Genomic DNA, 13,471 nt, shown 5'->3' on the forward strand with positions numbered 1-13,471 from the left:
AAGAGGGAGTTATGGAGAGAATTTGGGGAATCATATATGTTTGGAAAGATAGGAAATCAATTAATTAAAAATCCATTTGAATTTGAAAATCCAAATTGATTTAATTATAGACTTTCCTAAAATAGAGTGATAAATTAGAAAGGATTTCAAATTTTAAATTAGTGGAATTTGAAAATTGAAAACCGCCCTAAAATTAAATCACCCAAATTAAATTTGAAATATATCATGAATGAAATTCAATACTTTCCTAAAATAGCTTTCTAATTTAGGAAACTTATTTGAAATTCAAAATTTGAATTTTAAAGCATGAAAATACTTTCCTAAATTATTTGAACTCTTTAGGTCAGCATTAAGGTGACATTGACTCCTCATTCATGGAGACAAACAAGGATGGCCGGCGGTGGAGGAGCTAATGGGGGAAGGTGGCTGGCGGCTAAGAGGAAAAATTTGTGGAGCTTGGTATGGAGGTTTGGCCGAGGGGTTGAGAGGGGAGGAGGATGAAAAACGATGGCTAGGAACAAAAGAGGGCACAAAACAAAAAACAAAGAAAGATAGAGGATAAACGAAAGAGAGAAATTAAGAACCGCGAGCCTTGGACTCTTCCGAAGACTGACGGGTGATCCGTTGCCCTTCTCAAAGGGACTTCAAATCACGAGCCCTGACCCATCCTGCGGCTGGTGAAACTCCGATTCCTTCCCATAGGAATCTCACTCTCGTCCTCTCTCAAAAGAACACAAGTGTGGAAGACCAATTTTTAATATCAAATCTTCATCCCCATTACAATAGCTTAAGACCCTATATATAGGTCACAACATGAGAAAAATAAAAAATTACAAAATTGCCCATTGGGCCACAACATTCAAATAAACTAACCTAGGGGTAAAATAGGACATAACATAAAATAAGAGCTAAAATTCATAAAATAACTCATAAATGACAATTTAAATTAGAGCCGTCGATTTACGATGCCTCCTGTGATAGATGCGCCAGATCTTCGTGCCGATGTCCGCATCATTCTCCCCAGGTGGGAGAATACTTGACTCCGTCGAGTTAGCATCACAACTGCTCATGTACAACTCCGGACTGTTATTTGCAAAGATTTTCAAACCACCCCGATTGCCCACAAGGTCAACTTGCTTGTTGCATTTTAGCTCGTCAAGTTCCTTAACCATAGTCAAGGGATCACCTTCCAGATTGTCACACTTCTTTTCACCTGCAGGAACTTGTTCACTCTCATATATGACTTCACAAGCGATAGGAGCTATATTGAGTTCTATGGATATCGCTTCCAGAGCTTCATCAACCTTCTCCATTGTAGGAGTTTTAACGGGGTCAGAAGAAACTTTTGCTTCTGTAGTAGTTGTAATTGAATCAACAAATTCATCTTCTTCTTCATGTTCTTCCTTGATCATCTTAGATTTCTCTTTGATTTGCACAGTGAGTGGGAAATTGAAGGCTTCATTGGCCTCCATCCACTTGTCTACTCTATCCACTATCTCTCTGTCTCTTAGTGTCCGTTCTCTATCCTTTGATGAAAGGGTTTTTGCATAAAACGGTGGGTTAGTCCTACCTCGCTCTAGATTATCGAATCGTTCGATTGTTTGACGGTGGAGGTCGACTAAGTTCGCTTGATTCTCCTTGAGATGTTGGCTAATGGCGCCCATTTGACCTACCAACCAGTTTAAAGTCCTTCCAAGTCGATCCGAGTCCATGCTCTGATACCAAACTGATGTAGAACGGGTCACGCTTTGCTATGGAAGATGGACAAACTCCAGATGTCTCACAAAATCTGAAACTTTCTTCAGGTTTTTATTCAAAACCTGAGATATAAATCTCAAATTCAAGTAGTAGGAATTGTGAATTGGAACCAAGAGTTACAGTGGCAATTACACGTGAAATGGGAGAGAGGGAGAGAAGGGGGAGGCGGCGGGTAGCTGAGAGGGGAATTTAAAATCCCAAATTAATTTCCCTAGATTTAGGAAAACAATTGGCTGGATATGGCAGAGGAGAATTTTGGGTAGGAGGGATTTGAGGGAATTTGAATTATTTCCTAAATCTTTGATGGAAGACTTGAGAATTAATTCAACTTAAAATCTCATGGGAGAGAGGGGGCCGGCTGGAATGAGGGGGTGAGGGGAGGAGTTAGGGAAGGATTTGGAATTCCTTAATTAATTCCTTAGATGAGGGAATTAACTGAGGAGTTACCAGAGATATAAATTAAGGCAAATTGATTTGGAAATTGGAATTAGGAAAGCATGGAATTAAATCCAATTTGAATTGAAAGTTCAAATTGATCCTTTTGAATATTTTGGCTGGAGCAAATAGGGAGAAAAGGAAATAAATATGAGTTAATGCCAAGGTGGAGGTGAGGTGGGCCGGCGACATGCAAGGGAGAATAGGGGTTTTAATGCATTAGATTGTGAATACTTAATTTGGGTTTGAGGTTTATGAAAGAAATAATTAAATCCTATTTGAATTTGAAATTCAAATAGAAGTCATTTAAAACTTTCCAAAAATGGATGATAAATTAGGAAAGAATTCAAATTTCAAATTAGTGGAATTTGAATTTTTGAAAACTACCCAAAATTAAATCACTCAATTAAATTTGAATTACGTCATGAATGAAATTCAATACTTTCCTAAAATAGCTTTCTAATTTAGGAAACTTATTTGAAATTCAAAATTTGAATTTCAAAGTATGAAAATACTTTCCTAAATTATTTAAACTCTTTAGGTAAGCATTAAGGTGACATTGACTCCTCATTCATTGAGACAAACAAGGATGGCCGGCGGTGGAGGAGCTAATGGGGGAAGGTGGCCGGCGGCTAAGAGGAAAAATTTGTGGAGCTTGGTATGGAGGTTTGGCCGAGGGGTTGAGAGGGGAGGAGGATGAAAAACGATGGCTAGGAATAAAAGAGGGCACAAAACAAAAACAAAGAAATATAGAAGATAAACGAAAGAGAGAAATTAAGAACCGCGAGCCTTGGACTCTTCTTAAGACTGACGGGTGATCCGTTGCCCTTCTCCAAGGGACTTCAAATTATGAACCCGGACCCATCTTGCGGCTGTTGAAACTCCGATTCCTTCCCATAGGAATCTCACTCTCGTCCTCTCTCAAAAGAACACAAGTGTGGAACACCAATTTTTAATATCAAATCTTCATCCCATTACAATAGCTTAAGGCCCTATATATAGGCCACAACATGAGAAAAATAAAAAATTACAAAATTGTCCCCTGGGCCACAACATTCAAATAAACTAACATAGGGGTAAAACATGACATAATATAAAATAAGAGCTAAAATTTGTAAAATAACTCATAAATGACAATTTAAATTTGAGCCGTCGATTTACGACGCCTCCTGTGATAGATGCGCCAGATCTTCGTGCCGATGTCCGCATCATTATGCCAAATATTTGCATTGGTTTTTTGAATCCTCCTTCATTCATTTGTAGTTAAGTGCTATTTGAGATGTTAAATTTATTTTGCACAAAATGTTATACAAACTGATGAGGACATCGTCAGCATTTTCGACGCCGGAGATCGACGGCCACGAGCATGACTTGTATTTTGTCATTTTATGTAGTAGCGTATTTTATTTTGATGTTTTTCCGCTTTTGCCCTTATGAGCATTTAGTCGCTTATGTAGCCCGGAAGGGCATTTTTGTCATTTCTTATTTTTTTTTTTCATTTTGGCCTATTTATATGAGGCCTCATGCATTGTAATTTCAGTTTTTAATGAATGAAAAATATTTGCCACTTATGATCTCTTTGTGAGTTCATCCTTCTCGATCTCTTAGTGAGTTCGTAGGAGAAACTAGATCTCTTTGTGAGTTCTAGATCTTCTTGTATACCATTTTTCTTCCTTTATTTTTTTTTTTGTGATCGATTCGTGGTCGTGGAGATCCGGTTGAGGCATTTGTGAGAACTTGGAGTTCAATCCTTGAATCCCAATTTTTCCCTACCTCTTCCCCTCCCTTTCTCATTGCCGCTGCCCCTTCTGGATTACCCAGCCGCCGACCTGCAGCCCCTATCCGCCAGCCAGCAGCCACCGGCCAGCCCAACCCGTCTGCCAGCCGCCGCCGGCCAGCCCTTCCCCAACCCGCCGGTCTCCTCCCCCCTACAGCCGCCTCCTTTCCCCTCCTCAAATTTCAAAATTTGAAATTTGAATGATTTATGAGCCATTATTTTTTTCCTAATTTAGCTCCTTAATTTTAGGCAATCAATTTAATTGAATTTCAATTTCAAATTTGAAATTCAAATTGACCCAATTGATTGCCCTCATATTAGGAAGTTATTTCTCATTGAGAAATCTGAGATTTTATTTCAGATTTTGTGAAATATGTGATTAAGTTTGTGGTCCCCATTGCATTAAAGCCCAAGCCCCTCTCTCCTAGTCATGTGGCTGGCCCCCTTAATGGCCCCTCTCTCCCTCCAATTACAATAATTACTTCCCATTAACTCCCTAACCCCTCACAAAACTGCTGCCCCTTCCTTTGGAAACCGTTTGAATTTGTTTTCAAATCAACTTCCCCTCTCCACGTTTCTTCATAATTGCAATTTTCAGAAATCTGAAAATTTTTCCTTCAGTTTTCTCTCCTACCCGAGCTCCTCTCTGTCATGGGTTTGATTTTCCTCACCAATTCTGCATGATGGTAATTTGCTGTCCAGCCGATTTCTGCAGGTCCACACTAGCTGGACAGCTCCAGAAGGCAACCCACTGCTGTCCAGACCTCTCCTGTCTGCTGTTTGGCATTTCACGCACTTGAAATCTGCTGTTTAGGAGGTCGGGAACATGCTTTCTTGCTGTCCAGCCTGCTAGAATGTCTTCAAACAATGTCCGGACATTCCAAGCCGCCGAATACACCTTCAAGAAATCGCTGTCAAGAATTCCATACTCCGGCCACCTATCCAAGAACGACGATCCAAGGTTCCTTCTTCCTCGGAGCGACCTCGATTCTAAGGTGGAGACTCTGCTTCCGCTAAAACCTAGATTAGTTGAGCGTATGAGCTCCAAAGGTGAAAGTTCTTATTATTAAATTGCGGATTCTTGTTTACCGTCGTAGTGTTATAATTGATCTTTGTGTTTTCTGAAATTGTTTGGTTAACCGACCAAGCTCTTCTTTGCCTAAGCAAGTTAAAACTAAGAATTCTAAGGATCAATAATTGTTATAATTAATAAATTTATTTTGGGATTATTTTGTTAAATCTATTCTCTTTAATTTCCTTAAAATAACTCCTGAATGAGTTTGTTTCACATCACAAACCTTCTATATAAACTGTGAATTTTACATCCATCGTGCTCGAACCACCCAAGGGCCATTTAATTGCTTGCAAATCGAAATTATGTTTTACATGGTTTTGATTCTGTTTTCACTCTTTTTTAGTGTGATCATGAATTCCTCTCGTTTGAGGGATTTTAAAAGTGATTGTAGTGTTGAAAATTCATATTGATTTTTAACTACACCATATCTGCTCATCATCATCACTCTTATTTTATGGTTGTTTAAAGATCTTTAGAAAAGCAGATATGGTGTACGCCAAAGATAATATGGTTTCAGATGCGTAAAAAAATTTGTGCAAAATCTACTTTACTCCGAAGGTAGCACTCAACTTGATTAAATGCAGGATGCATAGGTTGATGTAAATAGTTGGGATAAGTTTGATGATGATAACTGTCATTCTTTGCACACGATGAAAATGGAGAATTTATAGTGCTAGAAATTTTTTTTTTTTCAAAATCTCAATGGAGGCCTTTCATTGGGTCTCCTGTATAATTAGACCTACTGAATCATAATGAAGTGTTGTTTTTGTTCTCAAGAGTTTTGCGCACCTTTATTAGTCACATGGGAAAAGCTTTCATGCACATCTGCCCCATCTCTATTTTCCTTGTAGTTAGTCTGCTGATTTTCATTGGTTTACATTTATTGTTCTTGTTTTTGGTTTGATTCAGTTGAAACAGAGAAGTATTTCTCTGAGCTCAACGAAGTTCGAGCAGAATTAGAACCATGGGAAAGCAAACTGATCGAACACAAAGGAAAACTTGATGTTGCTCGCTCTGAGACCAAGTTGTTGAAGGAAAAGGTTACTTTGTATGATAATAAACTGCATATTTGTATCTCTTATTACAAATGCATCATATGAATATTTACTTTTTATGCTCATTTATACAGTTAAATAATATCAAATGGGATCACATCTCATCTTTTTGTAAAATAGTAAATCATCAAATTCTTTTTTTCCTTTGAAGTGTGGCCTTTTTCCTTAAAATTTTACTTGTATTTTAGATTTTTCTTTACTTAAGTGGTTACTGAATCGTAAGCATGCTTTAGTTTCCCAATTCCCCCCAAGCTGTCAAAAAGTGTGTTTTTCCAAAGCATGTCAAATGTTGCATCAACATTCCTCTTATGGCTTAGTGAGATTTTTAATCTTTCTCTAGCATGCTGCTGATCGGGCTGCTTATGAAGAAGCTCAACAACAATTGCGTGATATAAAGGATAAATTACATGCGAAGAATAAATATATAGTTGAAGTTCAAGCTAAAATAGAGGAAAATAAACTTGAAGCTTCAGAAGCCCGGAAATTAGAACAGGCATGCTACTTATCCTTCTATTATGCCATGAAAATGTTATTCGTGAATGCTCACTCATTGTGGTTTTTTCCTCAGGAATGCATTATGAAACAAGATTCACTTGTACCTCTCGAGCAGGCCGCTAGGCAGAAAGTTGCAGAATTTGAGTCAACGTTGCAATCTGAGCAGAGTCAGGGCTCTGTTTTGAAAGAAATATTGCGCGCTAAGAAATCAAAAGAAATAGAAGGAATTTATGGTCGACTTGGAGATCTTGGTGCAATTGATTGTAAGTTCTTGCAATTTAACTCTGCAATCATACATGTTTTTTTGCAGCAGATACTTGTGGTTTCTTTAGTCTAGAATTGTTTTTGTTGATTGATGATTCAGTACTATTTGTGGCTTGTGAAGAGAGATGAGAGATCCTTCTAATAGATTCTCCAACCAAAGCAGTACTTTAAGAGAATTCATTTTCATCAAATATTGGTGCCTTATCTTTTTCTTGTGTCTCTCAATTTTCCTTTGTGTTAACTATCAAGGCTGTCAGCTGGCCACTTTCACTCTCAATTGATAGTATTTCACTTAAGTCATAACCAATTGCATCTCCTGTAATTCTTTTTCTTTTGAACGCTTATTTCACCCTTTTCTACTTCTTAGGTTACTATATGGAATGAAAAGTAAAGAAATAGATTCTGGTGAGAAGATAGTCGGGAGTTGGGAAGGGAGTGGAAGTACTATTCCAAGGATGTGGCCGTGCACCCTAGTAAGTGGCCTGGTGTTTTTGTTGAAGAGAGAAAGATGGATATATGGGGATTAGTTGATATAGAATTAATTGTAATTACACTTGCCACACGAGAAGGGAGTTTGAGATTTTGAAATAGAAAGCTTTTTTTTTTCTTAATTAGAAAGAGGATTACAAATTCCAACTTTGTTTAAGACTCTCATGGTGCGCTCTTCCTTATATAAGAGTTTTTTGGTGACGGGTTGGGGTCGGGTATAGGTATTACAAGTAGATGATATGACTCCTTTCATGAAAGATGTATGACTTTAATAAAAAGTTTTTTTATCTCTGTAAAAATATGCATGAATGTAACTCTTTATGTAAGAGAGAGTGAGGGTTGAGGCAATGCTTAAAATTGCGTAAATAAGCCTCAAGGCGTTTTTTGTCCGTGAGGCGAGGCGTAAGCCTCAAGGCGGTGTGAGACGTAAGCCTCACAGACAAAGAATTGCGTAAACGAGAATTTAAGGGTTTTAGCAGGTAAATAACAGTAAGAGTCTATCATACAATAAAAACATCTAAATGACAAGTGAAATTAGTGGAAAATAAAAAATTGATGCAATAGAGCGAGTCATGCGGCTTGCGGCTTTTTTGTTCGTCCGGTTTCGGGTAGGCGAAAATGAGAGGGGAGGAAGATAGCTTTTTTCAATTAGAACTTAAGTATGTGGGTCCCAGTTACAAGAGGCGTGCGCCTCACACTGAATTTCACAATTTAGCCTCAGAGGCTCGCCTCACATGCACAGAGTCGTACGCCTTATGAAGAACCAAAAAAACTTAAGCAATGAGGGTGTATTTGGGACAGAATTGCGCAGGGGCGCGCCTCTAATTGCGCAATTTTAAACTATGGGTTGAGGAATGCCATATCATTAACTTTACAGTGTATTTATGAACAAGTCAAACTCTTTTTTTTTTCTCTCTCTCCATGCCTTCTATTTTTGATTAGTGGAGCAATGACTTGAGATCATTCAATCTCAATATAATTGTTTGGAGGGCTGGATGAAAAAAGTGTTATTAATGTTCTATTTTTGTTTCAGTTCATATATGATAATCATTATTGTGTGGTTTTATATTCAATTGTTTACTTGTGGTGCTTCATTATGTAACTCAATAATATCTTGGATCCGGTCATTTCTTTACGTATAACGTTCATACACTTTAAGCTAGCAGAAGCACTAATATGCCTAATTTTTTCCTGTTTATCCTCCCTATTAATTAGTGTACACCATATTCATCATTCTTGATGCAGCGAAGTATGATATTGCAATATCAACAGCATGCCCTGCGCTTGATTATATTGTGGTTGAAACGACAGATGCTGCTCAAGCATGCGTGGAGTTGTTGAGGAAGAAGAATCTGGGCATTGCTACATTTATGATATTGGTCAGTTTTCCTTCGCTTGGCAGTCCATTCCAGCATTTTCTGCCTTGTAATTATACTTATGTTGCATGTGTTTTTTTATGAATTTTTTTTGGTAATTATTCTTATCGAATGTATTGGATAAACAAATGCTAAAAGCTTGCTTTCATGAAGCTTAGCAATTCTATATTATGGACAAGATCTGAGCTGTTTGGTTTCCATCTTTATTAACTGTATAATGGAACCTTCAAGCTCTCACATGATATGGCTATGCAAAAATAAATCCCAACCGAATACAGCTAGCTTAACAATCTCTTGAAATCAGTTGAATATTATCTTTTTCCACAGGTAATGTTTATTACTTTATTGATGCAATATTTGGTGAAGTACTAAAAATGTAGGACAATGGATATAATTAAAGAAAAATACAAGGAGCATTTTATTGATGTTGAATAAGGAGGCTCTCTCTTAAACTCAATTTATCTTTTCCTAGAATAGTATCATAATATGTAAAGCATGGTTTTTCTTGCCATATATTCTTATTTTTAGTAGAATGTTTCTGTTAGACTAATCACTGGACCGGTCTAGTCAGTCCGTGATGGACCGACTATATTTGATTGGAGGCGGAACCCCTGTTCCACCCGAACAAGGTCTGCCCCCTCTGCGTGGGATCCAACAACCGGCAATTAAAAGAGAATTAATGAGGTTTATGAGGAAAATTTGAAAAGGAGGGGCTGTTTAGGGATTTCATTTATGTTTTTATGCCTTAAGTAGAATGTTTTCCCTAGTGTTAGGCATCGAGTGTTTGCTTAATTTAGTGTGTTCTTTGCTATTTTTGGGCTTTAGCAGCATCTAGAGATTTGGGAGAGCCGGATCTTGCTCTCAAATTGAAGATCTATTGTATCTTGTTTGTGTTCTTCTATCTTTCATCAATTCAAAGGTTTCTTAAGTGTTTGGCTACAAGTTTCTTCTCTATTACTGATGTAAAACGATCATGCAAAGATGAATTACTTGAAGAGTTTGCACACTTAAGTGTTAGAAGCCATAATAATCATATCTTTATAATGAATTTTCTAACAACAAAAGAAAACGCTAAGAGCAGTAAAATAAGCTTAGGCTGAATCATGCGCGTAAGAGTTAAGATCAGAAAATAATTAAGTTAATCTAACATTGCATACATGAATGATTCAACGTAAATCCCTAAATTAACAATGAGATTAGGCACTATGCACAAATCCCTCACTCAACTCTCTAGTTATCTCTCTGTTTAAAATTGCGCAATAAGAGGCGCGCCTCTGCGCAATTGGTCTCAAAACCGCATCGAAGCTTACGCAATTCCACCCCTGGCAGAGGCGTACGCCTCACATGGACTGAGGCGCACCTCAAAGGCGCAATTCTTAGTGAGGCGTACGCCTCATGGGAATGGGCCCACCCACTTAAAATGAATGTTTTGTTCTCCTTAAACCCGCACGGCAGCAGCTCCTCCCGAATTTTTCCTACCCGCACGACTCCAGTTCGTGAAACAGAGAGCTCCTGCACGGTCCTTACCCGCCGGCTTCCCTTACCGCCGCTTCTCCCGCCGGCGTCGCCTCTCTCCGGCGAAGTTGAAACTTCCGGCCGCCCTCTAGGAGTACTCCACATTGGATTTTAGGTATTTTTTTTTAGTTTAGGGTTAGATTTTTCAAGTGTAAGAAAATCTAGGCTTTATGTTTTTTTGATTTTTTTTTTTTTGTGTTTTTGGATTTTTGCTTTAGGAGGCAGGGTTTATGTTTTTTTGATTTTGTACTTTGGGACATGATTTTATTGCATCTATTTTGTCACTTTCCACTATTTTCATATATTATTTAGATGTTTTTATTGTAAGATAGAATATTGCTATTATTATCCTACTAAAACCCTTAATTTCTCATTTACGCAATTCTTTGTCCGTGAGGCTTATGCCTCAGACCGCCTCGCCTCACGAACGAAAACCGCCTCGAGGCTTAATTACGTAATTTTAAACCTTGAGTTATCTAAGCTTTAGCAGGGAAGAATTAGCATGATCTTTTTTGAATCAACATATAACCACAAGTGATAAGTAAACTAGGAAGATAAGAGAGTTTGGTGGAAGAGTTTACCTACATGCAGCAGAAGACACGAAGCTTTGGTATTGACGATGGTTGTTTCTGCAGTGGGATACCAATCGGGATCCTTTCACAAGCCTAAACAGCTCCTAGGAGGGATTGGGAGTCATCGGACAGCAGGGCGTGGACTCCACGAGGGCTGGACAGCAGTTGGGCTGGTTGGACCGCAATGGAAAAGTGCAGAACTTCCTGGACGGCGATCCCGGCAACTTGGACATCAATTTTCTCAATCTCTGGAGTTCTGGACAGCAATGTTGACAATGGAAAAGTTCTGGACAGATTATAGAATCCCTCCAGAAATCTGGACAACAAATTATAAGGCTTAGAGAAGCCTTGGACAACTGCTATAGGGTGTAAGGAGCTTCAAGACAGCAAATCGTGACCCCCAAGGGTGCTGGACAGCAAGGCATTTTGCTGGAATTTCGTGGACAGCTTGCAGGAATCTCTAGGGAAAGAGAAATCAGAGAGAATAGGGGCTAGGAGAGGGCGGTTAGGGCTGAGGTGGATTAGGGAATTGATAAGAGGATTAATTTGAGGAAGGAATTGTGTTAATTACATCCCTAATTCATGGGATGTAATTAATTAAAAGGGGAAGGTTAGGGGGGCCGGCCAAGGAGAGAGGAAGGGAGAGGGGTTGGGTATTAAGGAGGTGGACCCAAGTAATTAAGAGGATTGAATAGTTAAATCTGAAATTAATTTCAGATTTAAACTATTTGGAGGTTTCTCTTAATTTATGGGATGATAATTTAAGAATAGTTTGAAATTCAAATTTGAATTTGAATTTAATTCTATTCTTAAATTAGGAGAGCCAAATTAGGAAAGCATTTATGGAAATTTTAAGGGGAGGGAGAAGTTGTGGGGAGAGTTTTATGAGTTTTCAAAACAATACACATGAGTTAGGAAAGGCATCATGACATCCAAATTAATTTGAATTTCAAATAGACTTGAATTTATACAATTTTCTAATTAAAATTTGCAAATAAGGAAAGTTTTTGAAATTTGAATTTCAAATTTCAAATTGAGGAAAGTGAATAATAAATCCAATTTGATTTATTTTGAAATTGAATTCATGATTGATACTTTTCTGGATTCCCTATATGGAAAGAATTTGAAATTCGAATTTGAATTTCAAAAGAATTCAAATTTTCCCTCTCACGCTTGAGCTAAATTAGGAAGTCATTATGGTAATGAGGGGGAAATTATGAGGGGGGCCGGCGGCAAAGGGGAAGGAGGAGATGGCGTCAGGTGAGGGGATGGGGAAGGGCTTGGGTTGTCGGTGGGAGCTTGAGGTGGTGGAGCTAAGGAGGACTTGGGGGGGAAGGGGATGGCCGGTGGTGGATGGAGAGGGGGAGAAAGGAGATGAACAAAAAATGCAAATAAGATAACAGTAAACTAATGAACTCACAATGAGATCGTAAGAACCGTGAACCTTGGACTATTCCAAAGATTGACGGGTATTGCAAATCGCCCTCCTCGGACTTCTCCTCTCATGAACTCACTAAGAGATCAAACAAGAACAAACTCTTCTTCATTCAATAATTCATCATCCCAAAATACAAAACAACTAGCCTATAAATAGGCCTCATGAAAAGAAAAGAAATAAAAGGCTAAAATGACCTTCGGGCTACAATACTACATGACCACCCGTAAGATTATAAAGGGGAAAACAATAATATGAAATAAACTAGTACATATAAATAAATAACTCAAGATCGTAGCCGTTGATCTCCGTTGTCCTCATCAATTACTGTTTGCAATTTGCTGATATTCCAAATTCAGCCCAGTTTTCTTCTATTTCTACAAGTGTATCCTATCAGTTTCATGATTGCAGGTATAGTAGATTTTTTTTTTTTTGAACATTGAAGCACAATGACGAACATCTGTTATCACACTTTCTTTTGAAACTGTCAAAGCACTTTCCATGCATTTCTAAGTGTGAGCAATAACATTTTGTTTCTAACGCAGGAAAAACAAACTGGATATGCGCATAAACTACAGCAGAAAGTCAGAACACCTGAAGGAGTTCCACGCCTTTTTGATCTAGTTATAGTCAAGGAAAGTCGATTGAAGCTGGCTTTTTTTGCTGCCCTGGGAAACACAGTCGTGGCAAAAGACCTTGATCAGGTGTCGTTCTTGTTTAATATTTATCTGAAGCGTTTTATCTGAAAAATTCATTTTTGCGGCATATATAAATAATCTCTGTATTACATGTAACAGACGTACGAGTTTAGTGGGCTTTAAATTTGAATCATGCTAACACATAATTCTTTTTGCATATTTATTGTCTTTGAAAATCAGTAACTGAGAAGGATTCTCATCTTTCTCAAATTCCATGGAAAACCACATTGAATACCAAGAAGAGCGCTTTGATTCTAGCGTAGATCTGAGAAAATATTCTTATGACGGAGGGCTTTCAAATTTGTTTTTGGCCGTTCCTATTAAGGAGGCTTGTTACTGTCTCTTATTTTCTGTCATCTAGTTGAATTTTTTGTGGAAAATTTTAGTTGTTTATTAGCTTTGGATTTTTGTAACATTGAAGTCCATGAAATTTAATATAGAATGATATTTTTGCAATTTTTGGACTGAATGAACGAACGGTGGTTTCTGTATTTCAAATTTATGCATTTATTGAATGATGTGCTGCA

At 37.9% G+C, this 13,471-nt stretch overlaps 1 protein-coding gene across 1 annotated transcript in view; it reads left to right on the forward strand.

Annotated features, from left to right (window-relative positions):
* LOC110112841 (structural maintenance of chromosomes protein 4) overlaps window positions 1-12,950 on the forward strand; it is a gene marked incomplete at its 3' end in the record, with an annotated part of 37,795 nt that extends 24,845 nt beyond the window's left edge. The window contains 5 exon segments of the mRNA XM_020845188.2: window positions 5,955-6,085; window positions 6,441-6,593; window positions 6,669-6,858; window positions 8,594-8,727; window positions 12,792-12,950. Coding sequence (XP_020700847.1) covers window positions 5,955-6,085; window positions 6,441-6,593; window positions 6,669-6,858; window positions 8,594-8,727; window positions 12,792-12,950 — 767 coding nt within the window.
* Between the last annotated feature and the right edge of the window lie 521 nt (window positions 12,951-13,471).

The sequence above is a fragment of the Dendrobium catenatum genome, unplaced genomic scaffold (genome assembly GCF_001605985.2).
Source record: "Dendrobium catenatum unplaced genomic scaffold, ASM160598v2 original_scaffold_27042, whole genome shotgun sequence".
Lineage (NCBI taxonomy): Eukaryota > Viridiplantae > Streptophyta > Magnoliopsida > Asparagales > Orchidaceae > Dendrobium > Dendrobium catenatum.